The following is a 25,487-nucleotide window of genomic DNA, read 5'->3' on the forward strand; positions in this document are numbered from 1 at the left end:
GGTGAATAAAATTCATAGGCCCGTTAATAACCAAACGAGTATTATACTTATATGGTCCGACCATACGCGACCATACGCGTATGGTCGGACCATATGAGTATACGCATATGGTCATGACCATACGCGTATGGTCCAAATACTTATATGGTCCGGCACATCTACAAGGGTTATTTTCAATCTTGTTTTGTCATTTCGTTGTGATTTTTTTTTTACTTCGGAGTTTGAATGTCACTTCGGTTTTTCAACTCTTTCTTTTATGAACTATACTCGGTGTGTCGTTTTGATTTTGATTTTTTTTGTCTTTGTTACATATCAAAAAGATAGCGAGAACAAATTTACTTTTAATACAGTTAATGGATGATAACCAAGAGAACACAACGAGAAGGATTAGGGTAACTTAATCTCGGGGTGCAAAATCCACACCAAGTTATCAGGTTATATCGTAATATAAATCAAGTGCTATAGTGAGGGTGAAAAACATTTTTAAAATCAAGACTGAAACTCTGTAACTCAGATATCAATATTACAGAATACTACATTAATACAACTATTTGGCAATGATAACAATACAGAGAAAACTGTTAATGACAAAAAGGAAAAAATATATGTATCGATGATGATTTTATTACCGGTATTTCTGCGCAATTGTCCTGGATAAAGCAGGTTTATTTGATTAATAGGTTCAGGCATTTGAAGGACAAACACGAGACAATGTTCACTGAAAGTTCTTATTAAAAGAAATAAAAGTATCGTTGTTATATCAGCAGATGGAAAACACGCAAAACGTCTTGTGGGAAAATATGATCATCGTTGACATCAACCGCGCGGTATTTAACTTGACAAAGTCAAGAACAAGCTGCTTATATGCTGTTATAATGGAGACGTTCATATGTATAAGATGTCATGAGATAACTTAATGCATACACTTCAGAGTTTTCAGCATTAATGTTGTACTGTCGTGTCTTCTTTAATACTAGTTGTTAATTCCATAATTATATATATACCAAAAGCCTTTATTGATAATACAAATTTGAGAAATTCTTTTTAGAATTTAAAATTATTTTAGTCATGTTTTACATTATAACCAGTAAGATAATCAACTTTAGTCTTCTGAAGACGTTTAACGTCACACACGCTGTTCCAACAACCCCTATGATTTAAAACAGAATCTTCGAATGTTAATTGAGAAAGTAAAATGCTCCTTTTTCATAAATAGTGTTGCAAGTATTGTTGCGGCATTCAGATTAGCATTGTTGTTAAGGTCTATAGTTGCATCATGCCTAGTTTCATTATTACTCTGACATATGACAAGAGAATGGTTGAAGATTCTTTTTAAAAATAAATACGTTTGGTCTACGGTGGAAAGGTGTCTCATGAACACATATTAATTTTATTTCTATACAAAGGTGTCTTTATTCATTTACAAGCATATATTAATTTGACCGCTGGTGAATAGCTGTTTCATTGGTAACATATTACTCTTTTTAGCCACAAATTAGTCATTTTTTTGTACAGAGTCTCTTCCCCATTGAAGTTCGTTCGATCCAAATGCGAATTAAGCAACCGTCTTGTGCGTCATTCAGCCAAGCACACTGCGTGTTAAAAAGGGAGATATATGCATTACTGATTTAATTTTACATTACATTCGATTCTCATAGTATTGATAAAAAATTCATCTACTGTTTTATGTTTTAATGTTGCATTACATACGATATTCAGTATAAAACATTAATTCATTTATCTAAGAAGGTCAGTGATTGGGTAAAAAATACTGATAATATATATGGTTCTTTTAACTTCCTTGTGGTAGAAGCAGGTAAATCCCGGGTTATGGCAGCTATACAAGTGTTTTTTTTTTTCTAGACTCGTAGGTTTACACTGATTCAAGACACTATGAGAAATACAAGTGTATCTTTTTAAATTCAGTAACACGGTCTGCAACCAATTGTTATCACGCATACAGCCTATACCAAGCATATACAAACAGTTGTACGGGTAAGGATTTATCAAAATCGCTTAACAACCTCGTTTGTTTTCTTAACAATTTTGTTTTTGGTTGCAACAGAGACATATAATACAATTGTATTATATGTCTCTGGTTGCAACATATTCCATACTGTAGTGATATATATACAGATTCGCTAAGATGGGATATATACAACTGCAGTTGTAAACATAATTAAAGACGTCATTAAATATACTCGTTCACGAAAGAAACAATGCACAGCATTTGAAAAAGTATCACCCGATTAAATATTCCAATCTTCTGGTCTTTGCTAGAATTTCATATTAAAAAAAAACTCAATTTCTTCTTTAAATTCAAAATGTATGTACAAAAGCAATGTTTAAGGTTAAAAATAAATGGTTAGACGTTGCGCACGATATTGGTGTCACTTTGGAAATATGGGTTAGATAGCGGGTTATTCAAATTCACGCTCTTATCCTATACAATAAATAGATATGTTATGCATATCATTCGAAAGGAAATAAACCATAGAAATCAATAACATAGATGAAATTGTGCTTTGTCTATTTTTTTACAGAAAAAAATGCTCATTTCGATGCCTATAACGTCATTTTAAGGGTGTCCCGCTGTTACAATTTTGTTTAATGTGCGTCTTTGAAATTCCAGTGCGGATTCATTAGTAAGTAGAATGGTTTAAAATTTTACCACTATATTGTATACATTTAACGTTAAATGAAGTAATAGACGTTTTTAACTATAAGTGTAGGAAGAACGTCAGAAAAGTTTAAATAAAAAAGAGAAAAAATGTCCCAATTTGCTGCTTAACCCGTAAAAAAACTTTCTGTCTTCAATTAAATAATATATCACATACGAAAATGGATTTTAATAATATCAGAAAAATTATACATGTTCCGAGGAAGCTATCTGAAGTCATCATTATGTAACTGCGGTCTTATTTTAAAAACATCGTAATTTTCCCCGTGTCCAATAAAATGTCCCGATGGACAAAATAACACAAAGAATAATTCAGAGGCTTTTTATCAAACGAAATTCTACTATATCTCAAATTTTTATGACCTGTTAACTGATATGAATGGAAAATACATTTAATTTCCTTTAAAATGATATGATATGCACTTTTGTTTGAGGTGCAGGCAGAAAATCCGAAACGATCTAAGATGTCCAATGAAATGTCCCCGTAATCGTAATTTGACGTTTGCAATTATAATATTATAACGTTAAACTGTTTACGATTTTTCTTGCATATTTGGCATAACATAATTTCAAGAAATGGTCTGATCTATATAAAATAAAGTTCTCATTTAATATGTATCAAATTGTAGATCTTCATTGTTTCAAGGATATAAGATGTCGAAATATTTAACTTGGATACTCTGGGATCCATAAAGACAAGGCCCCGGAGCTATAACAAAGAGAAAACTTACTAATGACCACACCCCCACTTTATAAAAGCAAGATACATTGAAAAGGGAAATGCAAACAAAGACCTCCTTAATTATCCTCCTCAGCCAAGAAAATTAGGCAGTAAGTTTTCTCGTCTTAATTGTTTTACGTTGTCATTTTGGGGCCTTTTATAGCAGACTATGCGGTATGGGCTTTGCTTTTGAAGGTCATACAGTGACCTATAGTTGTTAATTTCTGTGTCATTTTGGTCTCTTATCGAGAGTTGTCTCCTTGGCAATCATACCACATTTTTTTTTTTTTTTTATTTTTTTTTATATATTTCAATCATTTAACAAAACATCAAAATGTTATTTTGTGTTATTGTTGCATCTTTAATACTTCGTAAAAATTTAAAATTGTTCATGAAATAATTTTTTTTGGTTCAAATTCAATGAAATTTTGTATTTGCACCGGCTTGAAAAAATAAAACCATATAAAGAACAGCTTCGAAAATCTCTGTACTTTAAGCGGCATTTCACATGAGTAGACTATGAGGTAAACGTTTGAAACACGCCATGGACTGACAACGTCAAAATCGTCGTTTTGTTAGGAACGTCGTGTAACGCTAAGTGGCACCAATACCGTGCGTAACGTCTTAGCCAGAATACAAATTTTACTTTAAAACACACACACACACACAATAACACTGGTATTAAAGAGATAATGGTAACTGCAATTACGATTATCCCAATATGGCGACGGTAGATATAAGTAAAATCTTTACACTCGTTTTTCTTACATGTAGCATGCTTTTGTCAATAGTTACTCAGCTGCAAGGTTTATCTATTCCATTACATCATATTTGAATCGTAACGGTGCACTGGAATTGTCTAAGCGCTGTGAAAATAGCCGTTGAAAAATTCGGGATGATAATCGTAACTCTATGGTATTTTTCTTCTTTGATAATCGTAATTTTCTTTATCGGATAATAGGGTTTATTCCCGATTGTCCCACTTTTTAAAATTTTAGAGTTCTGGGTGGTGTTCTCGAAGGTATCCTAAGATTCGTCCTAAGTCATAGATAAGACCGATTTTAGGATGGACTTAGGATCGACTTTGGACACTCTTAAGTTGTGTCTCGAAGCTCTCTCAGACGAATCTTATGTTAGGACGTCCTAAACTTTTCCTAAGTCGAAATTTTAAATCTTCAAAGTAATTTTTTGACAAAACATTTATTAATGTCGAAATTATTTAACAAAATTGTTTACGAATTTTATAATAACATGTACAGAATTAAATGCATAATTACCAATGTAATTATATCAAAAAGGATTGTTATTCAAACTTGAAAACAATTTGTTTTGAAATGAGAATAAAATTTGTTGTGTAATCGTATCGTGAAACACGAAGTTCAAAGTTTAAAATCATGCACAATTTCTTTATATACGAGTTAATGACCGATGGTGCGTTTCATTTCATGTTCATTTTCACGTAAAATAATGAGCAAAAAGCGAAATCCAAACATTATTACACTATGATGAAGATAGGATGCTCTTAAGACACCTTATTGGGTGTCCTAAAGTTAGGACGAAAAATGAGATATATCATAAGTTAAGAGAGCTTCGAGAACACGACTTAGGACAAAGACTTGTCACAAAGATAGACTTAGGACACGTCCTAATCCTAAGATAGCTTCGAGAACACCACCCCTGGGGTGGTGTTCTCGAAGGTATCCTAAGATTCGTCCTAAGTCATAGATAAGACCGATTTTAGGATGGACTTAGGATCGACTTTGGACACTCTTAAGTTGTGTCTCGAAGCTCTCTCAGACGAATCTTATGTTAGGACGTCCTAAACTTTTCCTAAGTCGAAATTTTAAATCTTCAAAGTAATTTTTTGACAAAACATTTATTAATGTCGAAATTATTTAACAAAATTGTTTACGAATTTTATAATAACATGTACAGAATTAAATGCATAATTACCAATGTAATTATATCAAAAAGGATTGTTATTCAAACTTGAAAACAATTTGTTTTGAAATGAGAATAAAATTTGTTGTGTAATCGTATCGTGAAACACGAAGTTCAAAGTTTAAAATCATGCACAATTTCTTTATATACGAGTTAATGACCGATGGTGCGTTTCATTTCATGTTCATTTTCACGTAAAATAATGAGCAAAAAGCGAAATCCAAACATTATTACACTATGATGAAGATAGGATGCTCTTAAGACACCTTATTGGGTGTCCTAAAGTTAGGACGAAAAATGAGATATATCATAAGTTAAGAGAGCTTCGAGAACACGACTTAGGACAAAGACTTGTCATAAGATAGACTTAGGACACGTCCTAATCCTAAGATAGCTTCGAGAACACCACCCCTGGGGTGGTGTTCTCGAAGGTATCCTAAGATTCGTCCTAAGTCATAGATAAGACCGATTTTAGGATGGACTTAGGATCGACTTTGGACACTCTTAAGTTGTGTCTCGAAGCTCTCTCAGACGAATCTTATGTTAGGACGTCCTAAACTTTTCCTAAGTCGAAATTTTAAATCTTCAAAGTAATTTTTTGACAAAACATTTATTAATGTCGAAATTATTTAACAAAATTGTTTACGAATTTTATAATAACATGTACAGAATTAAATGCATAATTACCAATGTAATTATATCAAAAAGGATTGTTATTCAAACTTGAAAACAATTTGTTTTGAAATGAGAATAAAATTTGTTGTGTAATCGTATCGTGAAACACGAAGTTCAAAGTTTAAAATCATGCACAATTTCTTTATATACGAGTTAATGACCGATGGTGCGTTTCATTTCATGTTCATTTTCACGTAAAATAATGAGCAAAAAGCGAAATCCAAACATTATTACACTATGATGAAGATAGGATGCTCTTAAGACACCTTATTGGGTGTCCTAAAGTTAGGACGAAAAATGAGATATATCAAAAGTTAAGAGAGCTTCGAGAACACGACTTAGGACAAAGACTTGTCATAAGATAGACTTAGGACACGTCCTAATCCTAAGATAGCTTCGAGAACACCACCCCTGATTGTCCCACATTATTTTATGTAGATAAACAAGGCAACTGTTGTTTGTTTTGCTAAATAAACAAGAATTAATTATTGCACATTTAATATTAATCTTATAAAAGTATAAAAAAAAAAAGAAGGTTTTTAAACATTCGATTGATACACTTTTGATTAAAAAAAATAATATCTGATTTATGAAATACATCTTTTAAGGTCTTGAATTAACTTTTGTCTTAACCTGATTTTTGTGTTTATATATGACTCTAGAAAAATAAATGGTGACGAAAAAATCTTATGGTGGTGAACTTATTTTTGCTACGGCCATTTGAATGTACCCAATTCTGATGATTTTCCCAGTTAAGTTCATCAAATTTTATCCATTTTTTGGGCTAGTATCATGAAAAAAAATCACAGTTTCACAATTAAAATTTTTTTCCCCATACTTTCAATAAAGATAGAGTGGACCAATCTGAATAGAGTAAGACCTAACTTTAAAAAAAAAAGAAGTAGGTGTAAATATAAGAAAGTTTTATAAAATTTTATTCCTTTTTTGTGTCAAATTGACCATTCTGTGGGTTACACTAATGTCCTGACAATGTCCTGACAATGACCTGACAATGTCCTGACAGAAATGAAAATGCTTAATACTTTTTTACTATTGGAAGGATGTACTTGAAATTTGGATCAAGCAAGATTAGAACTTATATTTAATAAATAAAATTTAAAAAAAATTAAAAAATATTTTTAAGAGTTAGAAAACTTGACCTGACCAACTTGACTTTGAAACTACTTATGTCCTGACCGATATGAAACGACTAAAAAATGTTTTATTATTGACAAGATAGACTACAAATTCGATACCAAGGAAGATAAATACTCTTGATACAAAAATATAAGAAAAAATAAGAAAAAAAATATTTTCAAGAGTTAGAAAACTTGACCTGACCAACTTCAAGAGTTAGAAAACTTGACCTGACCAACTACGAACTCCCGTGACTAATGTCCTGGCCGATGTAAAATGCTAATAACTTTTTTGTTATTTGAAGGTTCGACTTCAAATTTAATGCCAAGGAAGATTCTAACATTGAATACAGAGATATAAGAAAAAATATTTAAAAAAATAATTTTAAGTGTTAGAAAACTTGACCTGACCAACTACGTCTTTCCCATGACTAATGTCCTGACCAATGCAGAAAATGCCTAAAACTTTTTCCTTCTTTAATGTATGGATTTCAAATTTAATGTCAAGGTAGATTATAATGCTTAATATATTGATGCAAGAAAAAGATTAAAAAAGATAATTTAAAGAGTTAAAAAAGTTGACCTGACCAAAGTTGACTCTGCTCTGACTAATGTCCTGACCGATGCAGAAAACTTTTTATTATTAAAAAAAATGACCCAAGTTCCTTACCAAGGAAGATGATAGCAATAAATATAGGAATTGATGAGAGAGAAAAAAAACGCTGATTTTTTTTTTTTTTTTTTTTGAAATGTTAGAAAACTTGACCTAACTTGATATTTGCCATGATGAATGTCCCAACCGTTATAAAGATATCAATAACCTTTTTGTTATTTATTGGGATAGTACCAAGTTAGGTATCAGGGAAGAATCACAACACTTACTATAAGCATGTAAAAAAATATTTTAAACTTGACCTCACCAATGTTTATCTTGTCTTGCAATGTTCTGACTGATGAAGAAAAGACAAATATTACAAAAACTTTTTTTTTCTCTATCTAAAGACAGAATACACTTAATTCTTTAAATTATATTGATATTTTTTTTAATTCAAACATAGCAAAGAAAGAACTTGGATGCACTATTTATTATTCGTAATATATGTGTATAAGAAAGGCAAAAGACAGTGACATAATAAAAATATATTTCTGTGTGATTCTAACATAATTTTACTTTGAATGCTTGTAAAAACAATATATCGACATCAAAAGAAGTCCATTTCCTGTCCTTATTTATCATGTTTATGTTATTTGACATGTTTAATCCCTCATTAACTAAACAACAAAAAAAATGAGTGAAATAAATAAGAAAAATATAGTTAAGTAAACACTCCAATTTGTGTTAATTTTAATTAATGTATGTGTGAATAAAGTTAAATTATTCATGTCACTGTCAAGTTTTCTTACATTTAAAAAAAATAACAAACATTTTTTTCATAAACTTTTATTATGAATATTATAATTTCCCTTGGAAAGGATCTATAATTAAGTCAATTCTTTCAATAACAAAAGAGCAATTAATTAACATTTTCTACATCGATCAGGACATAAGTCAGTGCAGAGTCGAAGTTGATCAGGTCAAGTTTTCTAACACTTAAAATTAGTTTTTTTTAATATTTTTTCTTACGTCAATTTTGAAATTTTCTCTTTTTTTTAAAACACAAATCTTATTACATTTTGTATTTCAACTTCTTCAAACCTTATTATTTCAACTTCTTTGGTATAAATGATTGAAAAAAATACATATTTGAGAAATTTGAAAGAAAAAAACAAATATATGGGACGCACATGCTTCTGGTACAATCATTTCTTCTACCCTCTACTATTTTCTCTAAATTTGCTGCTGTCTAGAATTTTTCCAGATCAGCCTTTCAAAGAATCACTATTAAAGGTTGTTTTCCCAATTTTCCCATTGTTTTTGCAGTCAACAGGACTCTTCACCAATAATAAAGAAGAGCCAGGCTTGCATAAGATATAAACAGATGTGGTATGATTGCCAATGAACAAATCCCATACCACATAGCTACGAAGGCCCCAAAATTAATGTAAAACAATTCAAACGAAAAAAACTTATGGCATAATTTATGTACAAAATAATGAATGAAAAACAAATATGTTACACGGCAACTGGCAAACGACAAACGACAAACACTGACTTACAGGCTCCTGGCTTGGGACATCACCACAACAAAGACACAAAGACCGTGACTAAGTACAGATCTGAGAGTACTTGCAGTACTGACCGCTAGTTCAAAGTCAATAAAAAATAATTTGAAAAAAATATGCATCTTAAACTATTTTTTTTTAATTTGTGAAAAGACTTCATATCATATTATATGATACTTCAATTGTACCTTCTATGAGCAAAATGAAATATGTAAATATTTTTATTTGTTTTATTTTGTTCATATTTTGTAAGTTACATTGATTAATAACCTTTGATCATGTTGATTAACTGCAACACGCTATAAAAAAATTAATCACTAAAAAAAACAGTTCCCAATTGTCCCACATTTAAACTTCCCAATTGTCCCACAAACATATTCCCGATTGTCCCACAAAATTTCATTACCTTTTTACCTGTAATTTTAAAAAGTGGGACAATCGGGAAGACACCGATAATAGTTACTGAAACATAATAAATGTGTCTTTCAGCATTTCAATGGTATTTTGTGTGTTAAAAATGGAAATGCCCAGTTTAACGATGTCATTAACGCATATAAAAATAAATGAAGAAACTTACAAGTTAATATCAAGGATACATTTACCTATATATCTCTATTTGATCAGAAAAAGGATGGATAAGCTATATCCCATATTCCAAAAGTGCAATCCTTTCAATTCATTTCTCAAAATGAAAGTCACGTATACCACATTTTCATATGTCATATGTTTGCCTCTTATATCACGTTTATACTAAAATTCTGTGCGAAGTGAACAAAAGTTTCCGTCAATAACTATATTTATCGCTATTTTGTGCATTTTTCGTTTGATCTTTTTCGTGTTAATTTTCATATCATGCTTCTCGCTTGAGATGGAAAAATTATCGCTTGAAACTAAAGAGGCCACGTGGCGTTGCTAACGAAATTAACATTGACATTGACAACGTCGTCATAGGTAAAATGGCGATAAACAGATTCTCATTGGTCATCTCAACTCGATTGCTTTTCTCACTTTCGCTGTACCAGCTCAAGCGAGAAAAGCAATCTCGTTGTACCAGCTCAAGCAAGAAAAGCAATCGAGTTGAGATGATCAACGATAATCTATAAACATATATTTATTCCAAAGAGAATACGTTCTTAAGCTGCCTTGATCTGTCAAAAATACCTCACAACTCGCTTTGAGGTTGTGGTTTATTTTACACAATATCATTCGTATTGGACACTAATCAACGATAATCTCTTAAACTGCATTATCGGATTTAGTGTTCATATCTGACACACACCCCCCCCCCCCCACTCCCCCGCCATATCTCCCTTTTTGTCGAGCCTGCAACTTTTGTTGCAGAAAGCTCGACATAGGGATAGTGATCCGGCGGCGGCGGCGGCTACGGCGGCGGCGGTGTTAGCTCACTTCTTAAAAGCTTTATATTTTAGAAGGTAGAAGACCTGGATGCTTCATACTTTGTATATAGATGCCTCATGTTACGAAGTTTCTGTCAGTCACATGTCCAATGTCCTTGACCTCATTTTCATGGTTCAGTGACTACTTGAAAAAAAAGTTAAGAATTTTTGTAATGTTAAATTCTCTCTTATTATAAATAATTGGATAACTATATTTGGTATGTGGGTACCTTGCAAGGTCCTCATGCCTGTCAGACAGTTTTCACTTGACCTCGACCTCATTTCATGGATCAGTGAACAAGGTTAAGTTTTGGTGGTCAAGTCCATATCTCAGATACTATAAGTAATAGGCTTAGTATATTCGGTGTATGGAAGGACTGTAATGTGTACATGTCCAACTGGCAGGTGTCATCTGACTTTGACCTCATTTTCATGGTTCAGTGGTTATAGTTAAGTTTTTGTGTTTTGGTCTGTTTTTCTTATACTATATGCAATAGGTCTACTATAATTGGTGTATGGAATGATTGTAAGGTGAACATGTCTAGCTGACAGGTGTCATCTGACCTTGACCTCATTTTTTATAGTTCAGTGGTCAAAGTTAAGTTTTTTAGTTTTGGTCTATTTTTCTAATACTTTATGCATTAGGTCAACTATATTTGGTGTATGGACATATTTTATAATCTTTATGTTGGTTACGCTGGTTTTATTTGACTTTGACCTCATTTTCACTGTCCATTGCTAAGTTTTAAGTGTTTGTGTGTTTTGGTCTGTTTTTCTTTATTTATAAGCAATAAGTCAACTATATTTGTTGTATTGAAGAATTATTAGTTGTCCATGTCTGCCTGGCATGGTTCATCTGACCTTGACCTCATTTTCATGGTTGATTGATCAATGTTTCCTTTTCTTGGTTTATGTTGAGTTTATGTGACAGTTGTAATAAGCTTTGTATTTAGGTCTATCAAGATAGTATCAAGGATTAGTAAAGAAGGCGAGACATTTCAGTGTGTGCACTCTTGTCCTTATATTTCAATAAATTCAGCCGTCCATATTTTTCCCGTGGATTCACTTTTTTCTACTTTATACTGATATAATATATGATTTTAAAAATTAAGTTCAAATGTTTTGATCAAATACATACCCATGTATTTTAGGACGTTTCTTTAAACAGTGCAATGGTAAAGGATCTAGAATAGTTACCAGTTTATTGTTACTATTGTTTATTGTCACATTTTATTTTTTTTTACTTTTGTTTATTGTTACTTTTGTTTTTTGTTTTTGTTAGCCTTACCTATAGTCTTACGAAGCATTTGACAGACGGGGGAAAAAACCCACAAATATGTATATTGATAAATTACATCAAAGGGCATAACATGTAGATCATCACAGTCGGAACTGGTTTAATTACAAAGATTTTTATAGATTTTAAAACAAATATTTTGTGCTTCAGAAAAATGCATGAAAATTAGGTAAGGCTTATTTTTGTTTTCATTTAATAGAAAAGTACTAATTATATGGCAAGTATGCAAATACAAAAATGTTCCTTGTTTAGTACCTTCAATATTTTTCTCTACAATATCTTCCATGCATATGTATGCAGCATACTTTTCATATACCGAGTATTTATGAATTTTTAATAAGTTTGTTTCTAATTTTGCGGAATATGCGTTATTTAATTCTCAACTTTGCAGTCATTCTTTGAATAAGTGTTTCTTGTAAGAAAATTTAAAGCCACATCAATTTTATTTCTTGATTTTCGGGCTTTTGACCAAACTATAAAAGAACACAAATCCATGTTTGTCAATGAACTCCACGTTACTTAATTTCATAATACACAAAGAATCCCATGTAGGGCCAATCTTTCTCTAGTCTGATATAGCATTAAATGTTTTAAGGATGTCATATTATCATAAATCAAAATTAAATTTGTGTTTTTTATAGTTTATATCTGAGATACTGAAATGTCAGTGACAGTCATGATGTAGCTAATATAAATAAGAAGATGTGGTTTGTTTGCCAATGAGACAACTTTCCACAAGAGACCGACAGGACACAGAAATTAACAAATATAGGTCACCGTACGGTCTTCAACAATAAACAAAGCCCATACCGCATAGTCAGCTATAACAGACTCCGAAATGACACTGTAAAACACTTTTTAAAGTTATCCCTTGTTCATCATAACTTAAGTTGTGATATCATCCATGAAAAATGATCGAAGTGACATGAAAACTGTAGCAACTTATTTCTCGTCAAACGGTTTTTGACGAATACTAAATGTCTTTCCTACTTTGTTATGGCATAATAGGGTATGTTCTAGAATTAAATCAGCAGTGGCTTCACGGGGGCAGAAATAGCACATATAACCACCTGCAATAAATGAATTTAAACAATATTAACTATATTTACTATTGTAACGTGTACACAGGGTAAGCGTGTCTATTTCAATTTAGAATGAGTACGTTACCAGTTTGATACTGGATCCAAAATTGCTCTATTTACAAAACATATAACAAATAATCTTTATTCAAATATATACGTCAATGAACCAAAATATGTACAACTGCTCTTTGCAATCTTCAATAAAATATCTATAAACTATTATACTTATAATATATACAACTGGTACACATTTGTACTATTACAAATTTGTCCTGGGTCAGGAACAAACTTGTCCTCCTGGTACAATAATGTACCCTACAAGTTAACACACTTGTCTTTGTTCCTCTTGTTCAATTATGTACTTTACAAGGTGGTCACACAGACTCACACTTGTCCTATACGGTACAATACGGTTCCGCTTGTAAATGTACAAGTCCGTATTTATAACAGGCACCGACCTGTTCTTTATTACTCTTAGTAATACTAACACAATATTTAATATATAAGAGACAGCGATCTCAAATATCTACGTACCGTACTTCAGGTCTTCGTCTTCAAACATATGACAATCGACCCTGAGCTAAGATTCTCTCCAGCTTATATACCCCAATGGGAGCTGTACCATTCTTGAAGGAGGGGTGTACTACCAAAGTGCCTCGTTACTCGTATCTGAGTTTCCTAAGGAACACCCCTTTACATTGGACCTGACCCAAAGTTAACCCGCGAAACGTCTTACTCTTTTCTATGTTTATAACAGTATCATATACAATGCATAAAATAAGGCTTCTACCGAACAGTTACTAACATAAACAATCTAGCCTTAGATTCAAAATCATCACATAACCCACGCCTCAAAAACACATGCGTCCCGCATGTCCAAAATAAAACTAACAAGATATAAACGTTCTACACTACTACTTTAATACAACAACATAAAATCTAAATGGATTCCTTCAACTCGGTAATCTTTATCCTTTTTGAACCTTCACGGTAACTTGTCTCAGTTTTAAGAGTCTTGGTGTAAAATATAGGATCTGTCTGTACACCACAAGAAACTGAAAGCTTCCTCTTTGAGCAGGTATGACAAAGTGTCGTGTGTTGAGTACCAATATCTTGCACAATGTTATTGTTCTTCAAAGATACAATCTGATCAGCACAAGAGTCTTCTCTTCTTTCCTGAACCGAACTTGTAATGTCAACTGTGTCATTGGAACCTTTCGTAGAATTGGGTTGAATATGTCTCTTCTCTGCCTCGGAACGTTTTCCAGGAGCCTTGGCGAGGTCTTCTGCCGTATGGTTCTACCTACTTGCACTGCTGAAACAGCTATAGGGTCATCATTACGACAAACAACTTTCCTGGTGGTTTCATTCTCTTTGTCTACTGTTACTTTTATTAAATCATCAGAAATATTTTTCTCACTAACTGGAGTTACTTTGTTGTCATCTTTGTCAGTCCCTTTTAATTCACTTTCTTCTGACTCTGTTCCCGAATTTGTTTTAATAACTTCACCAGGGTCCTGTCTTTCCCATTCTTCCGACTCGGTACTATCAGAAGTGTCCACCAACTCTTTACTTTTGTATCCTTCCAGTTTTGTATCAACATGTTTGTTTCTTACGTGTCTTTGGAGATTTTTCCCTTTATCAGTGTTGTAGAAACAACCATCATATTTGCAAAATAGCCTTGCACCTGCACACATAGCTAAATGCTTATCTCTATCATCCTTCTTACTGAATGTAGATGGACAGAAAACACATTCCCAGTGCTCTGACATCCATGGAGTTGTTTTTGTTTTCGTCATACTTGTATATCTACAAAATATATGAAAGATTTAAAAAATTATAAAAAGTACAAAACTTAATCAACAATATATTCATTCATCCAAGCTGGTTTTCGCCTTGTACGGCGCTCTTCAACACTTAGTTCCTCAGTTTCTTCCACAGGCAACGTTGACTCGTTTACAACAATGTCTTGAGAATAAGGAGTCTCTATAGTGTCATTTTCGGCTATATCATTTTCACTACCTAATGGGACAAAAGTGTTATCAGATTCTGTCCTTAATGTCTGTTTGTTCTTTTTCTTAAGTCTGTCGACATGTATGACTTGTGGTTTCCCTCTATATCCACAGTCAACTTTATATGTAAGGTCACCATATTTGTCAAGAATTTTGAATGGACCTTTCCAGAAACTAGTCAGTTTTGAAGACATCCCAGGTTTCTTTACTGGGAAATAGACGTATACCTCATCATCTTTTCTGAAATTTTGATATGACAGTTTGAGGTCGTGATAGTGTTTCTGTCTTCGCATTTGCCCTTTTATTTTACCTCTAACAAAGCTGTGGGAGATTTCTAATTTTTCCTTAAGCTCCCAAGCCCACTTATGTGCAGGTATACCATTAACTGATGGTGGCATTTCATACATGATGTCTAAAGGGGTTGAAAGTTCTCTACCTAACATGAGACTATTTGGCGTTTGCCCAGTAGTCTCGTGCTCGGATGCCCTATATGCCATCATGACAAAAGGAATGTATTCATCCCAGTCTCTCTGGTTCTGTTCAACAAATGAACTTAACATTGTTGCAAGAGTCTTATTAAATCTTTCCACCATACCATCAGATTGCGGATGATATGGGGTGGTACGTGTTTTCTTTATGTTGAGAATACAACACATCTCTTGAAACAACATGCTTTCAAATTGCCTGCCTTGATCTGAATGTATCCAATGAGGAACACCAAATCTTACAATGACTTCTTCAACAATAATCTTAGCTACAGTCTTAGCTTCCATATTTGGCATTGCAAAAGATTCTGTCCACTTTGTGTAGTAGTCAGAAACAAACAAGATATATTTGTTACCACTCCCTGTTTCTGGCAACTCACCAAGGATATATGTAGCTATCCTTTCCATTGGCCCATTAGCTTCAACTAAAGCCATTGGAGCTCTTTTGGACTTTTGTGGACTTTTTCGCTTTGCACATTTGTCACATCCGTTTATGTAAGTCCTGACGTCGTTTTGTAATCCAGGCCAATAATAAGATTGTCTAATTTTTGCCAAAGTTTTATGGATACCCAAATGAGCAGAACATTTATCATCATGAGAAAATTGTAATACCTTTTTACGTTCTGACAAAGGAATGATAGCCTGCATTTTAACACTTTTGTTTGCAGGGTCTTCGAACCGTCTATAGATGAGTCCGTCTCTTATCTCTAAGTTGTTCCATTGATTCCAAATTAAAGTGATCTTAAGAAAAATCCCATATCGGAAATATCTTTGTAATCAGGACGTTCGTCTGTTTCTACCCATTTTGTCACTATTTTCAGGTCATGATCATTTTTCTGAATTTCCTTTAAAGACAGATCATGATCTTCACTGTCATCATCTCTATCATTACTACTATCAAAACGGGTGATAGCATTAACATTGTCATGTTGGTTTTCAGTCTCAGCCGAAGCAATTTCATTTTCTAAATCAGAATGATAACCACATTGTTTGCAAGGTATGCGACTAAGTGCGTCTGTATTCCTATGTTGCACTCCTGGTCGATGTTGAATTTGCATCTCAAATGAACCTAGTGTCTCTATCCACCTAGCTATCTGTCCTTCTGGGTTCTTAAAGTTAAGTAACCACTTTAAGGATCAGTGATCAGTTCGTACTGTGAATTTTCTACCATAAAGGTATGGTTTGAAATGTTTAAGAAAACAAACCACAGCAAGCAACTCCTTGCGTGTCACACAGTACCTCCGTTCTGATTTTGAAAGAGTACGACTAGCGTAAGCTACAACATGTTCTAGACCTTCGTCAGATTTCTGAGTCAGGACAGCTCCGACTGCCAAATTGCTTGCATCAGTATCCAAAATGAATTCTTTGTTAAAATCTGGATATGCAAGAACTGGTGCGTTTATTAATTTACCTTTCAATTGGTCGAATGATTCTTGACATTCTGAATTCCAAACAAATTTGGTTTCTTTCTCTGTTATTTTGTGTAGTGGTTTAGCAATGAGGGCAAAGTTTTTAATAAATTTCCTATAGTACCCACAAAGACCTAAAAAGGATCGAACTTCAGTTACATGTGTAGGTGTGGGCCACTCTTTAACAGCCTTAATCTTGTCTGGGTCGGTTGATATTCCTTCCTCAGAGACAATATGTCTTAAGAAACGAACCTTGGTGGTACACAAGGTGCACTTCTTTGCCTTCAGCTTTAAACCAGCCGATTTGAGCCTAGCAAAAACGTCTCTTAAATTGTCAAGCATACCATCTAGTGTTTTTCCAAAAACGATTATATCGTCAATGTATACCAGACATGTTTTCCACTGCAAACCAGCTAGTATGGTTTCCATCAATCGCTCAAATGTCTGTGCAGCGCAACACAACCCAAAAGGCATGACGCGAAATTGAAATAAACCCCTTCGCGTTGCAAAAGCGGTTTTTGTGTCTGTCATTTTCGGCCAGCTCCACCTGCCAATATCCTGAACAACAGTCCAGAGTACTGTACCATTTATTTCCTGCTAAATGATCTAACGAATCGTCAATCCTCGGTAAAGGATACGCGTCTTTATTGAGAGTAACACTGTTTAAGCGTCTATAATCTACGCAAAAGCGATAAGTGTCGTCCTTTTTCTTAACTAAGACTATCCCTGCCGCCCAGGGACTATGGGAGGGTTCAATAATCACTTTTTGTAACATTTTGTCAAGGTTGTCATTAACTACCTTGTTCAAATGATACGGTGTACGACGAGGTGGTTCTTTAAATGGCCTTGCGTTTCCCGTATTGATTTCATGTTTTACGAGATTGGTCCTTCCCAAGTCAACATCAGATGAAGCAAACAAGTTCTGATTTTCTATCAACAAAGATTTTACTTTTTGTTTGTCTTTCGAAGTCAATTCATCTGATGTCCTGTCTAACAGATCTTGTAAATCTGGTCTAAGTCCGTCATGTTTCTGTTCATTTGAACCAAAATTACCATCCAGAACTTGTTCAACACCAGACATTTGGGCTATAGTTGTACCAGGATAGATTGTCTTGGGATCTAGTTCTGTGTTCATTAATCTGACAGGGACTTTTTCGCCTGACCTTACCAACGTTCTAGCAGTCAAAATGTAGTCTTTCCCTGCATGCTCATTTGCTTCTAACAAAGCATTGTCAGCAGGTAATTTCTGACCTTCTGCTAAGCAAACCGTGCCATTAATGACAATTTCTGACCTTGGCGGTATAACAACTGCTTCTGAAGCAACCACTCGGTAACAGCCTATTGATCCCTGAAAACACAAATCTACCTTAAAATCACCAATACAAAAGTGCCCATTCTTAACATCAATTAAACAATTATGTCGTTTCATGAAGTCCAAGCCAAGTATACCATCAACTTGAAGATCAGTCACAACAGCTTCAGATTGCAACATATTTGGACCGAAATGCAGATTGAACCTCCCTTTTCCACGAAGCTCTAGCTTAGTGCCACATACTGACCTAACACTTGTCTTAACTTCACTTAGATATGATTTATCTAATGGAGTCAACATATCGTATAACCTGGATGATACCAATGTCAAAGTTGCTCCTGTATCAACCACAAACTTGGCTTCAATGTCTCCTACATTTAGTTTGACATACATACCAGCATCTTCAGATGCTGTTGTAACCGCACCTTCATTTGTCTTACGGTTATTTTGTTTTCTAGCTTTCATTAATGTTTTGACAGTCCCATCCCCCTTATTTCGATTATAATTGTTCTGATTTCTTCGGGGTAGGCGACAGTCCCTTGCTAAATGACCAAATTTGCCACAATTGTAACAATCCTTATTTGTCCTCTTATTTTGGGTATATCCCGTTTTATTATAAGAAGAACCCACTTTTGTACCACTAGATTTTAATTTTGCCATTTCTGTCGTAAGTGTACTTAGACTTTTCTCCATTGTTTGCATCCATGATACAATGTCTTTGTTTGGCGAGTCACTATTTGTAATCTGTTCTCCCCTACTTAATTCGTCATCGTTCCTAGTTTGCCGTAAATAACCTCGTCCCTCTCTCACTTTATTTTCTGCTTTATTGTAAGCCTCTAGTTCAACGGCAAGTCTCACGGCATCATTTAAACTTTTCGGTCGCGATTGTTTTATTCTAAGTCGCATTTCCGAATCAACGAGCGCGTCAATAAACTGCTCTTTCCCGAGAGTTTCACGTACGTCCAATGGGGCAGTAGGATATGCCAAATTGGACAATCTCCGAATTGACTGGCCTAATTCGGGAAGAGATTCGCTGGCTTTTTGACGTCTTTCTTTAAACTGAACTCTATATAACTCAGTTTGACTAGAAGGCGCGAATCGCTCTTCAAGTGCGCTGACTAGATCGGAAAATTTTGTCTTTTCTCACTTGGTAAATCTCCAAGTACAGCCTGTGCTTGTCCCATTAACGATACCGCCAAATATAACCCTTTTTGGTTTTCCGACCAATTATTTACAAGTGCACACATTTCAAAATGGGACAAATAGTCCGTCCATGATGTGCTACCGTTATATTGACATGGTTTAATTTTAACACCAGAATTATCTGTGTTAGCAGTATGTTGGTACTTTAATTTGTCAGTTTTGTCTTTTTCCCTAATGTAACTATCTATGGGTAAAGGCAAAGTATCCCCTTCCTTTAAATCAATTTGGGAAAATTTAACAGTTTTGTGCATATTCGGGTTGTTGAATGTTGGTAAATCAACTTTTTCATTATCTCCCTTCCTTGACAATGAGGACCCTCTTGATCCCAGACCCGAATCATTTCTTTTTATAAAAGTATCTTTTGGACGAACACCCTGATCTTTAGGTGTAGACGAAACAAAACTGTTTCTATACCTTGTCTCTTCCATACCTTCAATTTGGTTTGTCAATTCGTCGTCAAAAGACATTTTTGTACTTTAATTTGCGATATAACTATGCATTCACAATATAATAATAACAACACAATGTCATAAATGTACAACGTAATAAATGTCAATCAAAATTTTGCCTGTACCACTATCGATCGTTAATCCCTAATGTAAATAATAATCGTAATTTAACCGTGGGAAATTTAAAACATTAACAGGACAATTTTGATCTGTGCAAAAGTGAACAGTTTGAACAAAAATGATCTGTGCAAAAGTGAACAGTAAATTCTCACAAGACAGTTTGGATATAAGTTTATAAGATGATCAAATTTGGATATATAATCTTTCACTATGGATTTAAAAATGAACAATTTGGATCCCACCGCTAGCCACCAAATTATGTAACGTGTACACAGGGTAAGCGTGTCTATTTCAATTTAGAATGAGTACGTTACCAGTTTGATACTGGATCCAAAATTGCTCTATTTACAAAACATATAACAAATAATCTTTATTCAAATATATACGTCAATGAACCAAAATATGTACAACTGCTCTTTGCAATCTTCAATAAAATATCTATAAACTATTATACTTATAATATATACAACTGGTACACATTTGTACTATTACAAATTTGTCCTGGGTCAGGAACAAACCTGTCCTCCTGGTACAATAATGTACCCTACAAGTTAACACACTTGTCTTTGTTCCTCTTGTACAATTATGTACTTTACAAGGTGGTCACACAGACTCACACTTGTCCTATACGGTACAATACGGCTCCGCTTGTAAATGTACAAGTCCGTATTTATAACAGGCACCGACCTGTTCTTTATTACTCTTAGTAATACTAACACAATATTTAATATATAAGAGACAGCGATCTCAAATATCTACGTACCGTACTTCAGGTCTTCGTCTTCAAACATATGACAATCGACCCTGAGCTAAGATTCTCTCCAGCTTATATACCCCAATGGGAGCTGTACCATTCTTGAAGGAGAGGTGTACTACCAAAGTGCCTCGTTACTCGTATCTGAGTTTCCTAAGGAACACCCCTTTACATTGGACCTGACCCAAAGTTAACCCGCGAAACGTCTTACTCTTTTCTATGTTTATAACAGTATCATATACAATGCATAAAATAAGGCTTCTACCGAACAGTTACTAACATAAACAATCTAGCCTTAGATTCAAAATCATCACACTATTTACCTCAGGATATATTAATTTTTGTTTACTGTCTTAATCAGAAATCTGATATAAGGTGACTAATGCGTGTCGCATGACACTTATTGTCATGTATCATAATTTCCATCGCTCATTCACATATTTTGTGGCATACCTAGTTTTTGGAAAAAGTTCGTGTTTTCCCATTTCCAAATTTCTTGAAGCTTGTTCACCCTTCCAATTTTATGATATACTAGTATGTAGCTGTTTTCATAAGAACTATTACTTATATATGCATAAAAAGAAATGTCATAAGATGTTGGTACGTCTCGTAAATAATTCATCGCCATAATTTCATAATATGCTATCAGATTTACGTTTTAGTGTCACTATCAATAAAACAGTTTCCAGTTACGATTATCTTTTTTATTTTTAGATACCATAATTACGATTATCTTTTTTCCGAGTTACGATTATCATCTCGATTTTTTCAACGGCTATTTTCACAGCGCTTAGACAATTCCAGTGCACCGTTACGATTCAAATATGATGAAATGGTATAGATAAACCTTGCAGCTGAGTAACTATTGACAAAAACATTGCTACATTTAAGAAAAACGAGTGTAAAGATTTTATCTATATCTACCGTCGCCATATTGGGATAATCGTAATTGCAGTTACTATTATCGCTTTAATTCAGTGAATAAAGGGTTAAACATATTTTGTGATTTGTGTACTTCTTCGTTCAAGATAGATCGCTTTTAACCAATCATATTCCTAGAAGTGTTTATGAGGTCAGATTAAATGTTATCTCACCTCCTCCGAACTCGGAGGAAGGCATATTTGGTCCAAGGACAGTTATCGTCCTACGAATATAGTTCTCAGTGGGAACAGTGTATAATTACTTGCATTTTTTGTTGTTACACTTTCCCAATTTATTTCTTGATTTTAAATGCATGACATATTAAGTGAGGGTATGAAATTACATGTTAAAAAAGCTTGGGTGCTGAACATTTATGTTAAGTAGTGATTTGGTCCAGTTTAAAAAAAAAGGTGAAAATTTAGTACGCCTGAATTTATCAAACAGAATTTTAGACCCCCTTAACACAGAATTGTCAATATTTTGAGTTATGGGTGCTATTTTTTTTTTAATTTAGTGTCTAAAAGAAATGCACTACGAAATAGCTGTGTTCTCGTGCCATTTATTTCAAACGAGAATAATTTCAAAAATCATTTTTCCTAAAATACGCAGGTTTAATATTTCTCCTAGGAAAAAGCATTTAAACGAAGTACACGAGACAATAAAGAAATTAATAAAATATAATATAAAAAAAAATATTGCTTTATACTGAGCACTTCACGATTGACCTACTAATTTACACTTACCGTAAATAAACTCATCATAGATACCAGGACTAAATTTTGTATATACGCCAGACGCGCGTTTGGTCTACAAATGACTCATCAGTGACGCTCGAATCCAAAAAAGTTTAAAAGGCCAAATAAAGTACGAAGTTGAAGAGCATTGAGAACCAAAATTCCTAAAAGTTTTGCCAAATACAGCTAAGGTAATCTATGCCTGAGGTAAAAAAGCCTTAGTTTTTCAAAAAATCAAAAGTTTGTAAACATTTAAATTTATGTTTAATTGTTTTAGTTTTTTTTACAGAATATGGCATCTTTAAATAGTACATTATGTGGTGTATGTGAATACCAGCATGTGACGACAGACGCCATTTTCTGGTGTCCTGAATGTGATGAAGGTTTGTGTTCAACATGCTTTAAGTGTCACAATGCTTCCAAATCCACGAGAAATCACCAGGTCATCTCTGTTGATAACTACAGGCAGCTGCCGTCTTTTGTAGCCAGCGTACAACAATACTGCTCTGACCACGACAAGAAATACCAGCTTTACTGTTTACAACACGAAATACCTTGTTGCCTTGTTTGTGTTTCAACAAGCCACAAGAGATGTGACTTAACGGCACTCGATGAAATTGTTAAAACTTCCAAAACGTCCGCATTATTTGACAATTTGGAACAGACTCTGGGAGATTTAAAGGGAAATCTAAAAAGAATAATAGAAGACAGAGAAAATAATTTATCAAAAGTACAACAGAGCAGAGATAAAATACAGTCTGAAATAAAGACAATGCGCGACAAACTAAACAAACATCTCGACAGTATCGAGCAAAAAACACTACAATATTTGGGAGATATAGAAAAGGGAGTTAACTCAGAGCTTCGATGTATTCAAACAAAACTTCTCGATCATACCAAAACCGTAGAAGGGCTACAGACCAATATTTCTGCAATTAAGAAATATGCATCTGAATTACAGGCTTTTGTTGGAATGAAGAGAATGGAGACTGATATAGAACATGAAGAAAAGTTCATAGAGTCATTGCTGGAAGATGGTAGTCTACAACAAGTTGATATCGACTTTAAAGAGAACCAAAAACTAACCGACATATTCTCCATTGCAGATTGTGGCAAAATATCCCGGATTGCTAGTTCTCCCACAGTTGCCGTAAAGCTTGAGAAAAACAAACAAGCACAATTCTTGGTCGCACTTTCTGTCGAAAAGAAAACAATTAATGATATTAATCTGTCTTCGCATAGAAAACTTAAAATTCCAGAACTTAACAATCCAAGTATGTTTACAGGGTGTACAATCACACCTACAGGTAAAATAGTTCTTGTGGACTGGAATTATCACAATGTGTTTATTCTCAGCGAGAACGAGTCATTAGAATGTAAAATAAACGTATTTAGTCATCCTGTTGGTGTCACTTGTATTGATGACAAAACTATAGCAATTACCCATAACTTTTCGTATGGTCCTAATAAAATCGAGACAATAAACATATTTTCTAAGCAAACAGAGAAAGAAATTAGATCTTCAAATTATTGTTATGGAATAACAAATGAACAAGGAAGGATAATATATTGTTCTTCTGGAAAAGGTATTCAGTCAGTAGATTTTTCTGGTAATGATAATTCCACTATAGTTAAGATACCAAAGATGTCTGACTGGAATTATGTTACAGTTTCTGGTGGTCAACTTTATCATACAAACCCTTCAACCGACACCGTCACATGTTACACAATCACAGGAGAGAAGATTTGGGAATACAGCGATAAATCGTTTCTAAAGAATATAGGTGGTGTTACTACTGACAAGGATGCTAATGTTTATGTTGCATCCTATGGAAATAACAGTATCGTCGTTATATCACAAGATGGAAAACACGCTAGACGTCTAATTGGAGGAGAGGGTGGTTTATCTCAACCGTGGGGTATTTACCTCGACAAAACGAGAAACAATCTGCTTATATCGTGTAATAATGGAGACGTTCATATGTATAAGGTGTCATGAGAAACCTTTCACTTTCTTTAACATTAACTTGTACTTCTATGTTTTTTGGCTAGTTGCAAAATCTGTTTTTAAAGAGCTTATATTTTATATGTTTTAGTAACTTTATATATGTTATAATGCGAGAAAATTTCATTTTAAAATTTAAGATTTTCTTATTCGTGTTGTAACCTACTAAGTAACACAGGATTGTGTCCATCAATTTGCGTCCTTTTCGATTGTTTTTGTTCCTTAGTGCGTGTTTAGATTTTCAAATTACATCTGCTTGAAGTAGTGCATGACTAACAACTTTTTTGAAATACGTATTGGTTTATCAAATATGCTACATAGCTGTTATCTGCTCATTGGTCGGGTTGTTGTCTCTTTGTCTCATCCTAATTCCCATTCTCAATTTTACATTAATAAAAATATTTAATACTTCCACAAATATTTCTGATGGTAGATTGTTAGTAACAAACATTACCTTCAACCAAGCTACTCAATGCTTTGTTGCTTTTATAAAAAATACTGTTTAGTTTATGAAGAGAAAGGCAAACCTTGAAAATTCATTTGATTTTAAGGATAATCTCTTCCATATGTTGGAAGTTTAATACATTGGTATATGACCTGGTAGGCTAGACTTTTTAATATTTCCTTTTTCATTATTCAAGTTTTCAGATTTTTGGGAATTTTTTATGAAAAATCCTTTCGTCCGAAAGACATCAATACCAAAACATCGATTGATATGCAGCTGTAAAACTTGATATGATTACTAAGTCATATTCACTTGACGGTGCTACATTAATATACATACACTAAGACGTGGTTACAAATGATCACACATACGATCAGAAGACTTCTTAGGGTCAACTATAAATAACATATTTCCATATAAAATACTGAACTCTAAAATACACAGAGTAAAAAATACTGTGAATAATTAAAAAAAAAAAAATATAATACAAAAGACTTGCATCAACACTAACTAAACTCTTCAAATAATCCAAATATTGATGACATA

At 33.6% G+C, this 25,487-nt stretch overlaps 2 protein-coding genes across 3 annotated transcripts; one reads left to right on the top strand and one right to left on the bottom strand.

The window, feature by feature from the left end:
* Positions 1-1,764: 1,764 nt before the first annotated feature.
* On the top strand, positions 1,765-24,860 carry LOC134714135 (uncharacterized). 2 transcript variants are annotated; one of them, XM_063575380.1, is made up of 2 exons: positions 1,765-1,816; positions 22,781-24,860. In XM_063575380.1, exon 2 carries the CDS (start codon positions 22,784-22,786, stop codon positions 24,488-24,490), a length of 1,707 nt encoding a protein of 568 aa, XP_063431450.1. In that variant the 5' UTR covers positions 1,765-1,816; positions 22,781-22,783; the 3' UTR covers positions 24,491-24,860. The 2 variants fall into 2 exon arrangements, with proteins under 2 accessions (XP_063431450.1, XP_063431449.1); XM_063575379.1 differs by lacking the exon at positions 1,765-1,816 and adding an exon at positions 1,830-1,995.
* Positions 13,944-16,252, bottom strand: LOC134714134 (uncharacterized). The gene is made up of 2 exons (XM_063575378.1): positions 16,202-16,252; positions 13,944-14,901 (listed from the first exon to the last, which is right to left on the bottom strand). Exon 2 carries the CDS (start codon positions 14,889-14,891, stop codon positions 14,226-14,228), a length of 666 nt encoding a protein of 221 aa, XP_063431448.1. The 5' UTR covers positions 14,892-14,901; positions 16,202-16,252; the 3' UTR covers positions 13,944-14,225.
* Positions 24,861-25,487: the final 627 nt, after the last annotated feature.

This window comes from Mytilus trossulus, chromosome 4, assembly GCF_036588685.1.
Source record: "Mytilus trossulus isolate FHL-02 chromosome 4, PNRI_Mtr1.1.1.hap1, whole genome shotgun sequence".
Lineage (NCBI taxonomy): Eukaryota > Metazoa > Mollusca > Bivalvia > Mytilida > Mytilidae > Mytilus > Mytilus trossulus.

What these genes read in the sequence shown, in the direction of transcription:
- LOC134714134 (XM_063575378.1), bottom strand. Translation starts at nt 14,891, where the DNA reads ATGACGAAAACAAAAACAACTCCATGGATGTCAGAGCACTGGGAATGT.
- LOC134714135 (XM_063575380.1), top strand. Translation starts at nt 22,784, where the DNA reads ATGGCATCTTTAAATAGTACATTATGTGGTGTATGTGAATACCAGCAT.